The sequence below is a fragment of the Eschscholzia californica genome, unplaced genomic scaffold, assembly GCF_041429995.1.
Source record: "Eschscholzia californica isolate CP2 unplaced genomic scaffold, dmEscCali1.0.p SCAF_1, whole genome shotgun sequence".
Lineage (NCBI taxonomy): Eukaryota > Viridiplantae > Streptophyta > Magnoliopsida > Ranunculales > Papaveraceae > Eschscholzia > Eschscholzia californica.
This window is the reverse complement of record NW_028238198.1, coordinates 36,758,280-36,774,091: the sequence shown is the minus strand read 5'-3', so window position 1 is coordinate 36,774,091 and position 15,812 is coordinate 36,758,280. Positions and strand designations below refer to the sequence as shown.

The 15,812-nt window shown below is 34.5% G+C and overlaps 1 protein-coding gene across 1 annotated transcript; it reads left to right on the top strand.

The window, feature by feature from the left end:
- The first annotated feature begins 6,411 nt into the window (after positions 1 to 6,411).
- Positions 6,412 to 9,908, top strand: NAC057 (NAC domain containing protein 57). The gene is made up of 3 exons (XM_086652998.1): positions 6,412 to 6,841; positions 7,206 to 7,483; positions 9,452 to 9,908. The coding sequence occupies exons 1-3, from the start codon at positions 6,685 to 6,687 to the stop codon at positions 9,737 to 9,739; spliced, it is 723 nt and encodes a 240-aa protein (XP_086509124.1). The 5' UTR covers positions 6,412 to 6,684; the 3' UTR covers positions 9,740 to 9,908.
- The last annotated feature ends 5,904 nt before the right edge of the window (positions 9,909 to 15,812 follow it).

The window sequence follows — 15,812 nt, the reverse complement described above, 5'->3', positions numbered from 1 at the left end:
TACAAAAAAAACGTACAAAATCTTCTCTGGTTCAAAAATGGTGCCCATCCATGTACTCTCCATTTGTAGTCTTGAGCAGGACAAACAACAGTTACACTATATTGTCGAAGAGCATATCGAAATACTTTTGCACCACCAGGAAACAACTGACCAACTTCAGATTTTAGTTTTGTGGTCTTACTTAGATTGGATGATTCTGTAGGAAATTCCACAAGTAACAGCAAAACTACAAAAAGAAAACATATACATTTGTCAACAAAAAATATAATTTACTAGAAACGACATATATAATGGAATAAATTATGCATACTTTTGCACCACCAGGAAACATACTTTTTGAATCACAAGGTCACTGTTATGTGAACAAATATGTATAATGTGCAATAAGTTACATATAATTTTTGGAACATTTATTGTACTATAAACAACAACTGTTTTGGGAAAAAAGTACGCATAATTTTGAATAAATTATATATAATGTACGTAGATTTATAAGATGTTTTTGATATTATTTATAAGTATGTATAATTTGTAACAAAATACATATATTTTACATTCTGTTATAAAAACATCGTACAAAAGATGTTTGCGTAATGTACTAGAAAGTATGAAAATGTATTGTAAACTAACTATATTTTATATTCTGTTATGAGAAACCGTACGGAATAACACCTGGTTCATAAATTGTACGGATGTGAAGAAATATCAGAAAATCAAGAAGATTAAACCTAAATCTAAAGAAAAATGATATGATAATTGGATGCAAACATAACATACTCGATTTGAAGGAATCAGTAAAGAAGGATTAAACATAAAGATCATAAACAGTAATGAAAATCTTAGAGAGAGAAAATAAACCTCAGACATTCGAAGTTAATGAGTTAGTAAACAAATCTTTGAGAACAAAATCAAAATCTGTTATGTTTAATTTTAGATAGAGAGAATCTGTTACTTTAACCTGAGAAGTAATATTAGATCTTATCAATGGTACAAACAAAGACTTTCACAATGTAAAACCTGATAAACGATGGAGGTTTCAGCTGCTCTAATGAAGATGAAACAAGATTTCTGAGTTTAATGGAGGTTTATTAGATGATTCGGTTTTAGAGAGAGAAAATAAACAGGTTTCCGTTATGGAGGATAATGAAGATAATGGTTACTTTGAATAGAAACGTGATTGGAGAGAGAAGGTGAGAGATAAAAATGAAAAAAAATAATTGGGGATTTTGAAGGTAACTCAGTTTTTATATAGGGTTATTTCCCTAATGGCCCCCAACTTTGTGACCAGCTTCCCGCCTGACCCCCCTACTTTACGAGAAATACCCATATGGCCCCTTCCGTTATAACAGCGTCACTCTCTCTCCTCCATCATGTTTTCTCTCTCTGCCAACTCACGCCACATCATCTGTTACGCCACCTCATCACCTTCTCCGACAGAGGTCGCCGGCCGGTCAACTTTCCGGTCGGCGACCTTCAAACAAAAAAAATTAAAAATTAAAAATTTAAGAAAAGACCACTCCGGCGACCTTCAAACAAATAGGTATTATGATTTAATATGTATTTTAGAGGTTTGTGTTTTCTCTCGAGATGGATACAAATGGACTAGATATCCATTTACATTAATATTTTGGTTTACAAACTCTTTATAAGATTAGAGAGGATTAAATGTGTGTTTAGAGCCGTTTTTTGGACTATAAGCCCAAAAACTATTTTGTTATATATACGCAAATAACAACAACACTTCCCTTATATGGATATCTTGCAGACATTAGATGTTAATCTCTAATAAGAAGAGTCACTCTGTAAAGTAACCAAAGACACTAAAGTGTTAGTGATAAGATGGGTAGAAAAAAAAAAAAAGAGATGAGTTCCTAAGCCTTTCTCTGATTGATTGATCTTAGATCTTATTTTATTACATAGCAAATCACATGCATGATCTTTCTTTCATCTACCTTTTTCCCATGTAATTTTGTGTTTGTTAAGATTCAATTTGTATAATCATAAACTACTCTTTTACCTCTTCCATTTCTAAATTTCATTCTATGGGAACCACAATTAATCCAAAAAGCTGACAACTTAGATGCCATGTTTGTAAAGTTTGTTATGATCATCTATAGCCTCTATTATTTTTCTTTCTTTTTGTCTTTTACTCTTTTCATAACTAAAGCATTAATTAAAGTACTCTGGAAACTGAGTTTGTCAAAATTTCATAAGAAGTATTCTGTTTAAACTATGTGTGAAAACCCCCTGTGGCAGTTACCAATTGGGAGCCTTTAGCTCCTCCTTTACCAATTTGTGTTTGTAAGGTGTCTTAAACGTAAAAGAAATCAACCGTTCTAAATGGTACAATTTTCGAGACTGACAACGCCCCAAAAAGGTGGTGTCCGGTTGTTTCTCATTCCTCACGGCCAATAGGAGCTAGGCACATCTCATTTCGGGTTGTGGTCATCTTCGAAAGTCACGTCATTTACTGTTTTTCAAAAGAGATACCAATATAAATTCAACAATTATGCATATTTTTTTCAAAAAATTTAGTTTGTACAAGTCTAAAACTTCTTGCAAATAATCCAATCAAACCATTAGAATCTATTGTATAAATTGCTCTAAATTTGTTATTTCAGTATGAGTTATTCTAGTCCATCATTTTTTGGTGAAGTAATTGGGCATCTACTCCGCATACCGAAAGGTCCCAAATTCAATTCACTTGAATTCCGAATTGAAGTCCTAAAATGGCGTGTATACGGGAATATGTAAGGATTCACATTCTAGAGGAATATAATTTCATTTTTTTTTTTGAGAAATCAATTACGATCTACGTTAGTCGTTAGAAGACATTGATACATCATAAAGATGTGATGAGCACGATAACCGCTTACGCTAAACCAATAATTAAAGAAGCCTAAAACCCGACAACAAAGAGCCTAAAGTCCAACAACATCTACTTTATTTAGTACCTAAATTACATGGGATAAATCCATGAGGTTTCCATTGAAGAATCGCAATTCATATATTCTGTGGATAAAATCAATCTCTCCTACAAATCCTATTCATGACCACAGTAAAGTAAGGTGTTGCAACTAGTATGGATCACATTATGAGATTGTTGTTCTTAATGATGACAGTTTTTCATACTGCGGGAAGTATGAACTTAAGGTTATGCACTCTGGATTGAGCAATGCTACTCCAGCCTTCAATACTCTCTATTACGTTGGTGGCATTCTTCTTTTTATGTGAAATCATAGGAAAACTTCACATTTACATTTGAGTGCACTTAAATTATGTTGTTTGTTATCTCCATGTGTCTCTTCGATTAAAAATGTCACATGCAAAAGTTTTGCTATAAATTTTGTATTTTTGACGTGATTTTTTTAAGAGAGATGCTAGAATCACAAAAGATTTTGACAAAAAAAAGTTCCCAGCTGATGTGGCGGTTGTGATTTTCATCTCTCAACGGTCTAGATTTGGTCAAAGTTTGAAACCACTCCCGCCACATCAGCTGGGAACCTTTTTTTGTCAAAATCTTTTGTAACTTTATGATTTCCCTTTTTTTAATTCTCTTCAATTTGTAAGTTCTATCTAGTTTAGTTAAAAGTGTAGGATGTCGCTAGCAATATATATTTTCATTGTGAAGTCGTCTTAGGTTCGATGGCAACCATCAAGACTAGTAGTCGATTTTTCATGCATTAAAGCTAACAAACATACTCCTATTATTGGACAAAATTATCATTATAAAGTTATCAAAATCATTGAGAGATAGTCCTACTCAAAAATACAAAATATGATAGAGAATTAGAGATTCATGCATGTGAATTGCATGATGAAATGTGTGAGAGAGAGAAAGAAAGATCTAACAAAGAGAAGAAAGAAAGAAAAGAGAAGAAAGAAAGAAAAGATAAGAAAGATGGAAGATTGAATCATTTTTTAAGATAAAAAAACATATTTTTGTTGAGCAATTATTACTTAAAAAGATGGTGTTGGTAAATAAAGATAAAGATAAATACCTGGTCCACCCACATATCACAATATCACGGTTTTCTCTCTCTCTCTCTCTACTCTTCACCTTCACGACTCTCTTTCCGGTCGATCTCTGCATTTTCCGATCTACTAATTAGTGATCTTGTTCCGGTACCGTGCTAAACTAACTAATTAACTAGCATGTGAGTTTTTCATTGTTTAAAGAAAAGAATTGTCATGTTTTGACCTCTCATTTGTGACTAACTTATTGTTTTAGCTCTTATAAATATCTCGCAGTTTGATTTGGTCACAAAAGACTAAACAAATTTATTTATTTTCTTAAAAATACCCTCGAGAGCAATTCTATAAAAATCATAACAATTTGTTTAAAAAAATTGCCACTATTTTTCTTTTAGGGTCTATTTGTTACATAAGAAATTCTAGTAAGAAAATTGATTTTCGTAAGAAAATTGATTTTCGTAAGAAAATTGATTTTTTACTGTTTGGTAGGTCATTTAGATGCGAAAATCGATTCCCTAAAAGAAAAATAGGTGTAGAAATGGTCCAAAATAATTTACCACCTTTCAGATGGTAAAATTAATTTCTTTCGTTAGTGTTCAATAAAGCGCTTTTGTCATAACTCTTGTAACTCTCTTTACTTTCTAAATATTCTATCTCCATCACTGAATCGACTCAATTCACCAACCTCAAATTGAAAACGCAAACCTTGAAAAACATAAACTCGAATTGAAGCTTAATGAAATCGGTTGAAGCTTGACGAAATTTGGTGAAGCTGGACGAAATCGGTTGAAGCTTGATGAAATGGGTTTAAGCTTGATAAAATCAGGAGGGACCAAATCGAACTCTCTCTCTCTCTGTAATTGCCTAATTTGTTTGACCCAAAAAAAATCGTAGACCCATAATTGAAGGTATTTGTAGGAAGCAAATTGACCTCTATCTTTCTTTCTCTGTCTTTCCCTCATTTGTTAAAACCCTCGTCCCATTTTGTTTGAATAAGAAGAAACCTAATTTTTGTAAACCTAAATTTTCCACATGAACAACAAGACATCACGAGAGATAGAATTGGGAACGAGAAGAGATCGTTAATGTGTTGTAACCCTAAATCGAGGATGGAGAGATGTTAGAACTAAGAACGAGATAGACTTGAACTGATAACGAGAGAGATACAGCTAGGAAGGGGGGATAGCATTGGGAACGAGTAAAGGTGCCTGACTTTTATTTATAATTGGCGGCTCTTTAGGTGTAAAATTAAGGGCGCCAAGTGTAATATCTATGGGTGCCCTTCAATGTTTCTCTCAAATACTTTCCTACCATACCAAACACAAAAAACTAAATTTGTATAGAAAAACTTGGGTTTTTTTCCTATCAAGAAAAAAATGGTTTTCACATCAAATGTTTTCACACGTATGACACGTATCAAACAGACCCTTAATAAATATAAGTAGGTTCAAGCCCACTCTTGGAGAACCTTTGTTGGAGATTAAAGGTATAGATACTTCAATAAACTCAAATAAACTCAAAAGATTCACATCAACATACTTCACATAATAAAGTTTCTTTAGATCTACACAATCTCATAAACATAACACACAAAGTTTTGTCACAATATTTAACTAGATTTGAAGTTACTTCTTACCTTAAACACAATATTTATACTAGATCTATTTCTTCTTTTTCTTCAAGTTTCTTCTATATTATTCTCCTTTTACTTTCTCTCTCTAGATTGTTCTTAAACTAGTCAAACAAAAGACTCTACACTCTTTTAATTAATTTCATGAGGCAATTTTACTTATTTACCCTTTGTAGTTTGATAAAACCATTTACTCAAGCCCACATTTTATATTGAGCCCAAACCCAAATTTGATTTAAAAGCCACCTTTAAACAACCTTATCATATGTCAACGGTTGGTAGCCCAAGTGGTTCCAAGGTGTTGACATAAACTCCAGAAATCCCTGGAGGTCCTAGGTTCGAATCCCAGAGAAGGTGGAATCTTTGGTTATTTGAGTTGGGATTGTTAGGGTGTAAATAATGTTGTTGGGCTTTAGGCCTTGTCTAGCTGGGTTACAGGCCCGGTCTTGTTAGTGTTTGAGTGGGCGGTTATCGAGCTTATCACATCTATGATGTATCAAGTGCCAAATGTAACGACATACGTAGATCGTAGGCGACTTCCAAAAAAAAAAAAAAAAAAACCTTATCATATTCAATAGTCAAAGATTGGGAGACATGCCTTTGGCTTGATTAACCCATTAAGTGTTTAACTTTTTTGTAGAACCATTATCTATTTACCTTTAAAATGAGGTAAGTAATGTTTGGAAGTGAAACTGGTGGGACGGATGATGAGGAGTGCATGCATGAATGAATATTTTGATGGGCTTGAAGCAAACGTTTGTCTGACGAATCACAAAAAGAAAAAGTGAAAAATGACTCAAAAACAAGGGACTTTGAATATTTAGAGATCACAGACCCATACTCACTTCTCTCTCTCTCTCTCTCTCTCTCTCCCCCCATCTCTCTCTAGATTTACTACCATCTCTATATATATATAACAGGAGCAAGCTAGTATACTATATCATTCATATATACATATACAACAACTGATATTGATCATAGATCGATCAATATCAGTTCTGAACTTCAGATATACTCAGCCAGGCAAGGACAAGGGAAACGCCAGAAAGTTAAAGATAGATCAAAACGATTATCTAGTAATGGCACCGGTCGGATTGCCTCCGGGTTTCCGGTTCCATCCGACAGACGAAGAACTCGTCAATTATTATCTCAAGAGAAAAATTCATGGCCTAAAAATCGAGCTTGATATAATTCCCGAAGTCGATCTCTACAAATGCGAGCCTTGGGACTTGGCAGGTTCTTCTTCTTCTCTCCTCTCTCTCTGGCTTTCCTATTTGATGTAGCTTATTCATCCTCATTGTGCACCAACTTGCATTCATGCATTTTGTGTCCATATTTCGTGAATTCCACTTGGTCTGATCCTTTTCCTCTCCACATGTCTCGACGACTAATGGGAGTCAGTCACATCAGCTTTCAGACAGTAGTTGTGACCCATTTTCAGGCCAAAACAATTACAATCTTCTTTTTGTGGTTATCTTTGATTTCAGTTTTTCTCTCGTAGAAGTTTTCATCATCATTTCTTGGCATCCTAGAATATTATTTAAAGCTCAGTATATCCATCTTTCTAATGGTTTTAGTTTACTGATTACATTACTTGTAGACAAATCCTTCTTGCCAAGTAGAGATCCAGAGTGGTATTTCTTTGGACCTCGCGATAGAAAATATCCGAATGGGTTCAGAACGAATCGAGCAACTCGTGCTGGATATTGGAAATCGACTGGTAAAGATCGAAAGGTAAGTAGTCAAAATAAAGCAATTGGAATGAAGAAAACATTGGTTTATTATAGAGGAAGAGCTCCTCAAGGTATCAGAACTGATTGGGTCATGCATGAATATCGACTTGATGATAAGGATTTCGAAGATACCTCCGGAGTTCAGGTCACTTAACTTAAAACTCCATCTCTTATATTATATATTCATGCACAAATGTCTGAGAATTACGATAATTACTTAAACTTTGATTGAGACATAATCTGACTCAAAAAAAAAACCTAATTTTATGAAAATGTCAAATAGATGTACGCGTTTGTTAGAAGGCAAAGATAGTATTTTGATGTCGATAACCACTAGAGTTCAAGTTGTTAGAATATTCGTACTATCACATTATTTGTATCCACGGCCGATGTGAATATATAAAAATGCAAAACCGTATAACGGTTTTTTGTTTTCATTTATATTTGAGAGTGTTTGGTGTAGAGTGTGGCATTGTCTTGTTAGTTAAAAGATGAGAAAAGAGAGTCTAATGTGAGTCAAGGAAAGATTGACTTGGTCAAAAGAGGAATTAGATTTATTGACTTTACTTGGAGGGAAAAAAAGGGTAGAATGGATGAAAATTTTTCCTGAAAATGACTTTGGGAGGTAAATTAACATAGCTAGAAAGAGACTTTGGACAAATAATAGAAGTAATTGGGTGTTAATTAATTATGCATGTCGTGAATAGGTGCATGAAAAGTTAGGGTTTTAGGTATTCTTTGCTTGGACTGGTGTAAGATCCCAACGTGACTCTCACTTTGTCCTCTTATTTATCTCCAATTAATTTTGTATATTCTATTCTAAATAAGACAAAAGTTCAATTCTTTATCTCTCTAGCTCTCTATTATAGATATATATATAGAGAAACCCATCTTTATTGATTGATCCATGACCAGGGACCACCATATATAAAGAAAAGTGTTAAAGGGCCCCAACCACAGGTTGAATGTCGATGAGAGGGATCATTTTTTTTTAATGGAGTTCGTGTTTGATGTGGTCGATTCTCATTAGACGATAATTTCTTTTTAACAGAGTCCGTCTAATGAGATTATGTCGTGCCTGCGTTCGACCTATAGACGACCTACTTTTCGGGCTACTTGAGTGGGTTTTTTTGGGGATTATTTAGGGTGGTTGATGTACACAAATCATGAGTAGTAATAAAGGTAGCCATAGATGCATCCTATATCCCTTTTAAGTCTTTACTTATGGTTTGAGAAGATGTCGGTAGCTTTTCACTTTATTCCCTAACTACCCCTTCTCTACTCAATTGTGCACTTTATTCCCTCCCACATTATCATCTCTGGCTCATAAAATTAACCACTTAAACAACTGTATGTTACTTTTGTCATCAATACATGCAGGAATCAAGATTTTGTATTATGTTGAATATTGACCTTTTCCTTTACAATTACAACAATTTCTCACACCAATTTGCTTTGTCAATGTTATCATCAATATCTCTTTTTGTGTTTCTCTAGTAACAAACTACATTTCTAGTTAGACTTAGATGCTTCTTCTCTAAAAGGAAAATATATATAGTGTGGCACGAACGAGCAATATTTAGGTGTCATATGATTTTCGATTGTCTGAATCTGATCACTTGTTTGAGGTCTACTTGTCTGAGAGTATGTCGTCTAGTTCTGACTTATTTTAGTCAAGAGGACAATTGTTATTTCACTTTATTCTGACAATAAGTTCTTAATTCTCACTTACTTTATTTATCTCAAATGAACTCTAAACGAATTTGAATTAGTAAGGCAAATGAGTCACACACAAGAGTCTGATGAAAAATAAATATTCTGAAATGTGACTTGAGTCAATCAACAACTTGAGTCTAATTTTATAAATTGGAAAAAAAAACACCTATCTTTTAAGACCTTAGGATATTGTTTTATTTGAGACATAAAATATTAACATTAGAGTTTCTACCATTTTAGTTTTTCATGAAATGAAATAAAAAAAAAATAAAAAAAAAAAAGAAAGAAAGAAAGAAATGTGGTTAAAGGCTGAGACCTATATGACTTAACTATCTTAATATATATAATATATATAATGGATTATCTAACTAATGTAAGAAAAATACTCTGATCTCAGGATTCTTATGCATTATGTCGAGTATTTAAGAAGAACAGTGTATGCTCGACTGAAGTCGAAGAGCAAGGGCAATGTAGTCTAACATTCGTTGAAAGCCCTCCGGTTATTAATATTTATGACTATGAAACCATGTCACCGGATGTACCAGTAGAATCATCACAAGGTATGGATGAGGAAGATAAAGACGATGCGTGGATGCAATTTATTACAGAAGATGCATGGGGTTCGTCTAATAATAGTGCTCCTCTAGTAGGCAATGATTCGACATGCATGGCCTTCACAAATTAAAATAATTCTTCGAACGCTTTGTTATTAGTTGGAGTGTATTATGTAACTGGGTGTAACTTTTGTGTAATAATAAGGGATACAGTGTTGGGAGGGTTTGTAAAGTTTATTAATCTTTACAAGAGATTAATTATGCCTAATTGTATTTTTTGATAAAAAGATTATGTATTAACCATGGTGTTGATAAAACTCTAAATATATTGTTCACGTTATCGACTAAAAATTCAGAGATGGACATTAATTTTCTAATCTGACATCAATTTCCACCCTAATATTGATGTAGGAGATGGGTTCTCCTTAATTTTTGGGCATCCATTTCTGAAATTTTGTGAAGTTTCACAAAAAAAAAATAATATAGATAATTTTCTATAATATCTTCTATTTCTATAAAAACTCTGTTTCAGATTTACTTTCTTTTTTGTTGAAGATTTACTTGAAACTCAAAAGATGTGACTTCTTGAAAATCCAACTAGGAAATTTGGTCAAAATTTTTTGTTTTGTTACAATTGATCAATCATTTTTTTCTCTTCTATCATTCTACACTCTATTTTCGTAATTTGCAACAACTTGTAAGAAGTTTGTAACAACAATTGCAAGAAGTTTGCAACAACTTGCAAGAGGTTTGTAGTAGTTTGCAAGAAGTTTGCAGCAATTTGTAAGAGGGGTTTGCAACAGTTTGCAAGAGTTTACAAAAAATATTTGATTTTTAACTAAATAAAATACAAATATTTGGGGTTTTAGCCAAACAAAATGTAACTTGTCTTTTAAGTTAAAAAAAAAATTGTTCTTCAGCCCAATTTCTTTTTATGTCCCTGCCAACAACCTGCCTCTGCCGTCGACACCGTTCATTGGCTAAAATTCTATCATTGCTAAATTGTCTACAAATCTTACGTTAAATATTCCAAAATGACGGGCACCCTCCTAACAGGTGTAAACATTTTCTTTTTTTAAAGATCAACTTCATTAATGCCAAATGGCTAGTGCGAGAATACAATGAATTTAACAGAACGCCAAACTGCACAAACATGGTGATGTAGAAACGCAGCGGAATTAAAGATCTAAAATAACTAACTAAGAACAATGAAATTAAAGATCAAATAACTCTAAATAATAAACTTTATTAAAACTTCAATGGGGTTTTTCTCTCAAATCTGAAGATAATAGACAAACTAGTTATCCCTCTTATAGGGTTTGGACTTTCCTAGATAGACTTGAATAAGAATTCCTAAATAATTAAATACTGCAACTTACCTAAATAACTGGACTAACTCTGGACCTTTCCAATTATTAAAATAGCATAATTCCTAAACCAAATTAATTAATAAATATACTAAAATAAGAACTTTCTAAATCTTCTCTCTTTGGCCAATTGGACCATGACCGGGTCCGGTCATGGAATTAGTCTCCACGCCGGGCGCCCCTGCATCAGCATCCTCTTCCCCCAAGAGGTTCGTCCCGAACCGTTTGTGAAGAGAATGTAGTTCCTCCGATCCATCTTCAATTGGTAACAATGTCACAATTTTCTTCTTCCATGGAAATTCATAAACATTCAAACGACCACGGTAAGTGGCATCAACATCAGATTGCCATGGACGTCCTAAGATGATGTGGCATAAATCCATATCTGTAACATCACAATTAACTGCAGACACATAAGAAGAACCAATAGAAAGGTTAATGGTACACATATGATCAACTTTTGTAGTAGTACCGGACTGAATCCAAGCAGTTTTGTATGGTGAAGATTTAATCACTGTAGGAATACCCAAGAAATTGACTAGTTTAGTAGAAATCAAATTCTCTACACAACCATTGTCAATCACAATAGTACAAACCTTATTCAGTACTGTTCCTCGTGTAACGAACAAATTCTTTCGTTGAGATAAATTCCTTTTGAAAGGTGTGAAAAGAACTCGTCGAGTTAGTAACATAACTCTATCACCATTGTCGGGACTAGTGTCAATTCTTTCAAATTGATCCTCATCTGAATCCGAATCAGATTTCTTTTCAACCAAAGTAGCCTTACCGCGAGAGGGGCAAGCATTAGAATAGTGGCCTGTTTCAAAACAACGATAACACTTAACGGGAGGAGGCTTTTTATATGGATTTTCTGGTAGTGATTTAGTACCGTCTTCCGCCTGCTTTGATTGATCTAATTCATCTGGTAGAGTTCTGACAGTGTGATTTCTTGTACTATGTCCTCGGAAAATTGAACGTGAATCAGATTCAAAAGACCTAGCTACACTAATACATTCAGAAACCGAAGTAAAAGCTCTCAAATTAACCAAATCTTTAATATCATTACGAAGTCCATCCTTGAATTTTTCTACTTTCATTGACTCAGAATCTGGAAGATTGAGTCTAGTAATAAGTCGTTGGAATTCCGAAGCATATTCCTCAACGGAACGTCTTCCTTGGCGACAACGTAAATAATCAACACATAATTGGTTCTCATAATCCGGAGGGAGGAAACGGGAGAACATTAATGGTTTCAATTCTAACCATGAAGAAATAGGAGGGAGGTGTAATAAACGTCGATTCTCAGATTCTTGTTTCCACCAAGTAAGAGCGGTTTTAGATAAATAACCAGTTACACAACGTACCTGTTCAGGGCCTTCAACTTGCATAACATCAAAAAAAATCTCAAGTCTAGACACATAATCCAAGAAGTCTTCAATATTAATCGAACCATCATACGAAGGTACTTCCATTCGAATACGGTATGAAGAATTAGTGTTTGAATATTCGGTGTCGGAAAGAGAAGTGTAATTCTCACGATTGGTTTGAGTGTAATGGCCTACCAAAGGATGTCGTTGAGGTGTGTTTGTAGGACGGTTTGAGGGAGGAGTAGAGTCGCGGTTTTGGGAATGGGAATGGGTTAGGTTATGTTCTCGGTTTCGGGTGAGGGGATGGTATTGGTCTCGGTTACGAATGTTTGTGTTGTTGTCGGGTTGGTCACGGTGGATGGGGGGCTCGGTTTCTAGTGGGCGGCGTTGAAGTGAGGGTTGTAGAACCGGGTCCATAACCGACGTGGTTGGTCGTGTCTCGGAATGGGGATTGGGGTGGTTGTGATGTTGTTGGTAAATTGGGTGTTCGGTTTGGTTAGTAGTGGAAGGAGGGAATCGGGTATATGGGTATGGGTTACTTGTTTCTTGATAAGTTGTGATTGTGCCGAAAGGTGTAACCGGTTGGGTTGGTCCGGGTATGATTCGGTTGATGGTTTGGTGGTTGGGTTGGAGGTGGTGTTCGGCCGAGTAGAGGCTCTCGGGTGGTGGTCGGTTTTGAGTCGTTGTTGGTTCGGTGAAAGAGAATGATGGTGGGGTTGACGTGTGTGTGTAATGGTGGTATGGGGTTGTTGGAAAAGTCGAGTGTGGGGAATAGGGGTTGATGAACGGTGGTGTGATAATTGGTGGAGGGTGGCTAATGGTGTGGCCGAATAGTGGTGTTGTTGGCTCGGGTGGGAAACCTAGAGAGGGAACACGTGTGGTGGTGGTGGTGGTGCCCGATAGATGTGTGGGAGTGTGATGTGTGATAGTGGTGGGAGGTGGAGATTGGTTTTTACACATACCTTCAAGTTGCTTGGAGATGATGGTGATTGATTCATTGAGTTGATCGAATCTTTTATCGATGTTGTTGAATTTTTCTGTTGTTTCCTTCTTATACTCATTGAACCCTTCTTCCAATTTTCTTCCTGCAGATAACCCTTCTTTGATGTTGTCCCATTCAGAAGAGAAAGTTGGTGATTTCTCCTTAGTTGGTGTAGTAGAGATAGTAGTATTAACCATGATGAGAAGATTGATTAAGAAAAAAAATATGGCTCTAGATACCACTTGATGTAGAAACGCAGCGGAATTAAAGATATAAAATAACTAACTAAGAACAATGAAATTAAAGATCAAATAACTCTAAATAATAAACTTTATTAAAACTTCAATGGGGTTTTTCTCTCAAATCTGAAGATAATAGACAAACTAGTTATCCCTCTTATAGGGTTTGGACTTTCCTAGATAGACTTGAATAAGAATTCCTAAATAATTAAATACTGCAACTTACCTAAATAACTGGACTAACTCTGGACCTTTCCAATTATTAAAATAGCATAATTCCTAAACCAAATTAATTAATAAATATACTAAAATAAGAACTTTCTAAATCTTCTCTCTTTGGCCAATTGGACCATGACCGGGTCCGGTCATGGAATTAGTCTCCACGCCGGGCGCCCCTGCATCACATGGGTACTGAGCAAGAAATACAACAACTAAAAGGGTTAAATTTCGATTCAGCCAGGTTGTGGGCTTGCATGTTAGAGCCACGTGGGACCAAATTAAACTGATAGGCCTCAAGGCGCGCCAGTTGGGCTTGAATCTCGGTGACCGTAGATTTGAAGCGCCAAGGGATTGAATCCCCACTGTCCGTTACATCGTAGATGACCTGACTTGCATCACCCTCTATAAATAGCTTTTGAAACCCTATATCTGCCGCTTTCGTTCCCGCTTGAAGGAGTGTCTTGGCTATCTAAAGCAGATCTTGCGTTTATACTTCTTCCTTCTTGGTAGACGACATCTGTTTGTGAGTTCCTGATGATGAACCCTAACGAAGCACCTTGAATTATGTAAGCCCGTTGAACTTTACCTTGAAATAAAACAACATATGGAAACTTTTGCATTTTAGAAAACATAAACTTTTTCTTTTCTTTTTTTGTTGAAAGATATAAACTTTTTCTTAGCAAATCAAACAATGAAAAAGTTTAACTTAGGTCAATGTCATGTAATGACTGACGTAAATCGTGATATGTATGGATATAAGGCCCAAAATAATGTTCAAAAAGGATTTAGGGTCCAATCTTCCCAAAAAATGGGGTTTTAGTCCTTTTGCAATTTGGACATAAAGACCCTTACCATATAAAACCAAATCGCGGCCATATCCCCGTACAGATTTCGCTTTTTTTTTAATTGGAGTCGGACCAAAATTGAAACGACATTTTTGTTGCATGATTGGGGGGATTGAATAGGAAATAATAGATATTTCCAAATCAATTTTCTCTCTCATATTTACAGATTTGGAAACCAAATCAATTTTCTCTCTCATACTATGTAATTCTTTTTTCGATTCAAATCAATTTTCTCTCACTTAACTTTCAGATTTGGAAAGAGTATATTTTTCTAGGATCAATTTAGCGTGATTTGGGGGTTAATATACATAACGTATATATCACTTTCTCTCATTTAATTTTCGTTTTTTTACTTATACATAACCAACCATCCCTTACAAATTATGAAACATGTTCATAAATTATGTACAATTTACGAACATTTGAGCAGCGTTTGTTTTCGTTTTTACTCATACATAACCACACATCAAATACAAATTATGAAACAAGTTCGTAAATTATTTGTTATTTATTACGAGGAAACCATCATTTGTCATGTATACAACTTAACTTATCCAATATTTCACATTATTTATACTAGAACTTAATGTTTTTTACACAGGTACACTGCAGTATCTTCTCAACTATCTGAGTCATTCAACAAACAACAATTACACGCTTTAAATCATTCTTGACAAACGAACCGAATATTTTCTGATGGAAATCGAAACAACTGACAAACTTTAGTAAATATTTTATCCCAACCATCATATTTTAGTTTCGTAGTCTTACTTAGGTTGGATGATTCTGTAGGAAATTCCACCACTAACAGCAAAACTACAAAAAGAAAAACATATACATTAGTCAACAAAACATATAATTTACTAGAAACGACATGTATAATACAGTAAATTATGTATAATGTTTTATAAAATTCATTATGTGTTGGAGACAACAGAACTTTAGTTAGAATAACAAAGCTACTGTTATGTAAAAAAATATATGTAAAGTGCAATAAATTACATATAATTTTTGGAACATTACACATTGTTTACGTTCTGTTACAAAAAAGTTATACGGAATCTTCACTGGTTCAAATGTATAAAGCGCAATAAAGTACATATCATGATTTGAACAATACAAATTGTTTACATTCTGTTACAATAACATTGTACGGAATGTTCTCTGGTTAAAATGTGTCATGTT

Coding starts and splice junctions, on each gene's coding strand:
- NAC057 (XM_086652998.1), top strand. CDS start 6,685: ATGGCACCGGTCGGATTGCCTCCGGGTTTCCGGTTCCATCCGACAGAC. Junction 6,842..7,205: donor CGAGCCTTGGGACTTGGCAG/GTTCTTCTTCTT, acceptor CATTACTTGTAG/ACAAATCCTTCTTGCCAAGT. Junction 7,484..9,451: donor AAGATACCTCCGGAGTTCAG/GTCACTTAACTT, acceptor CTCTGATCTCAG/GATTCTTATGCATTATGTCG.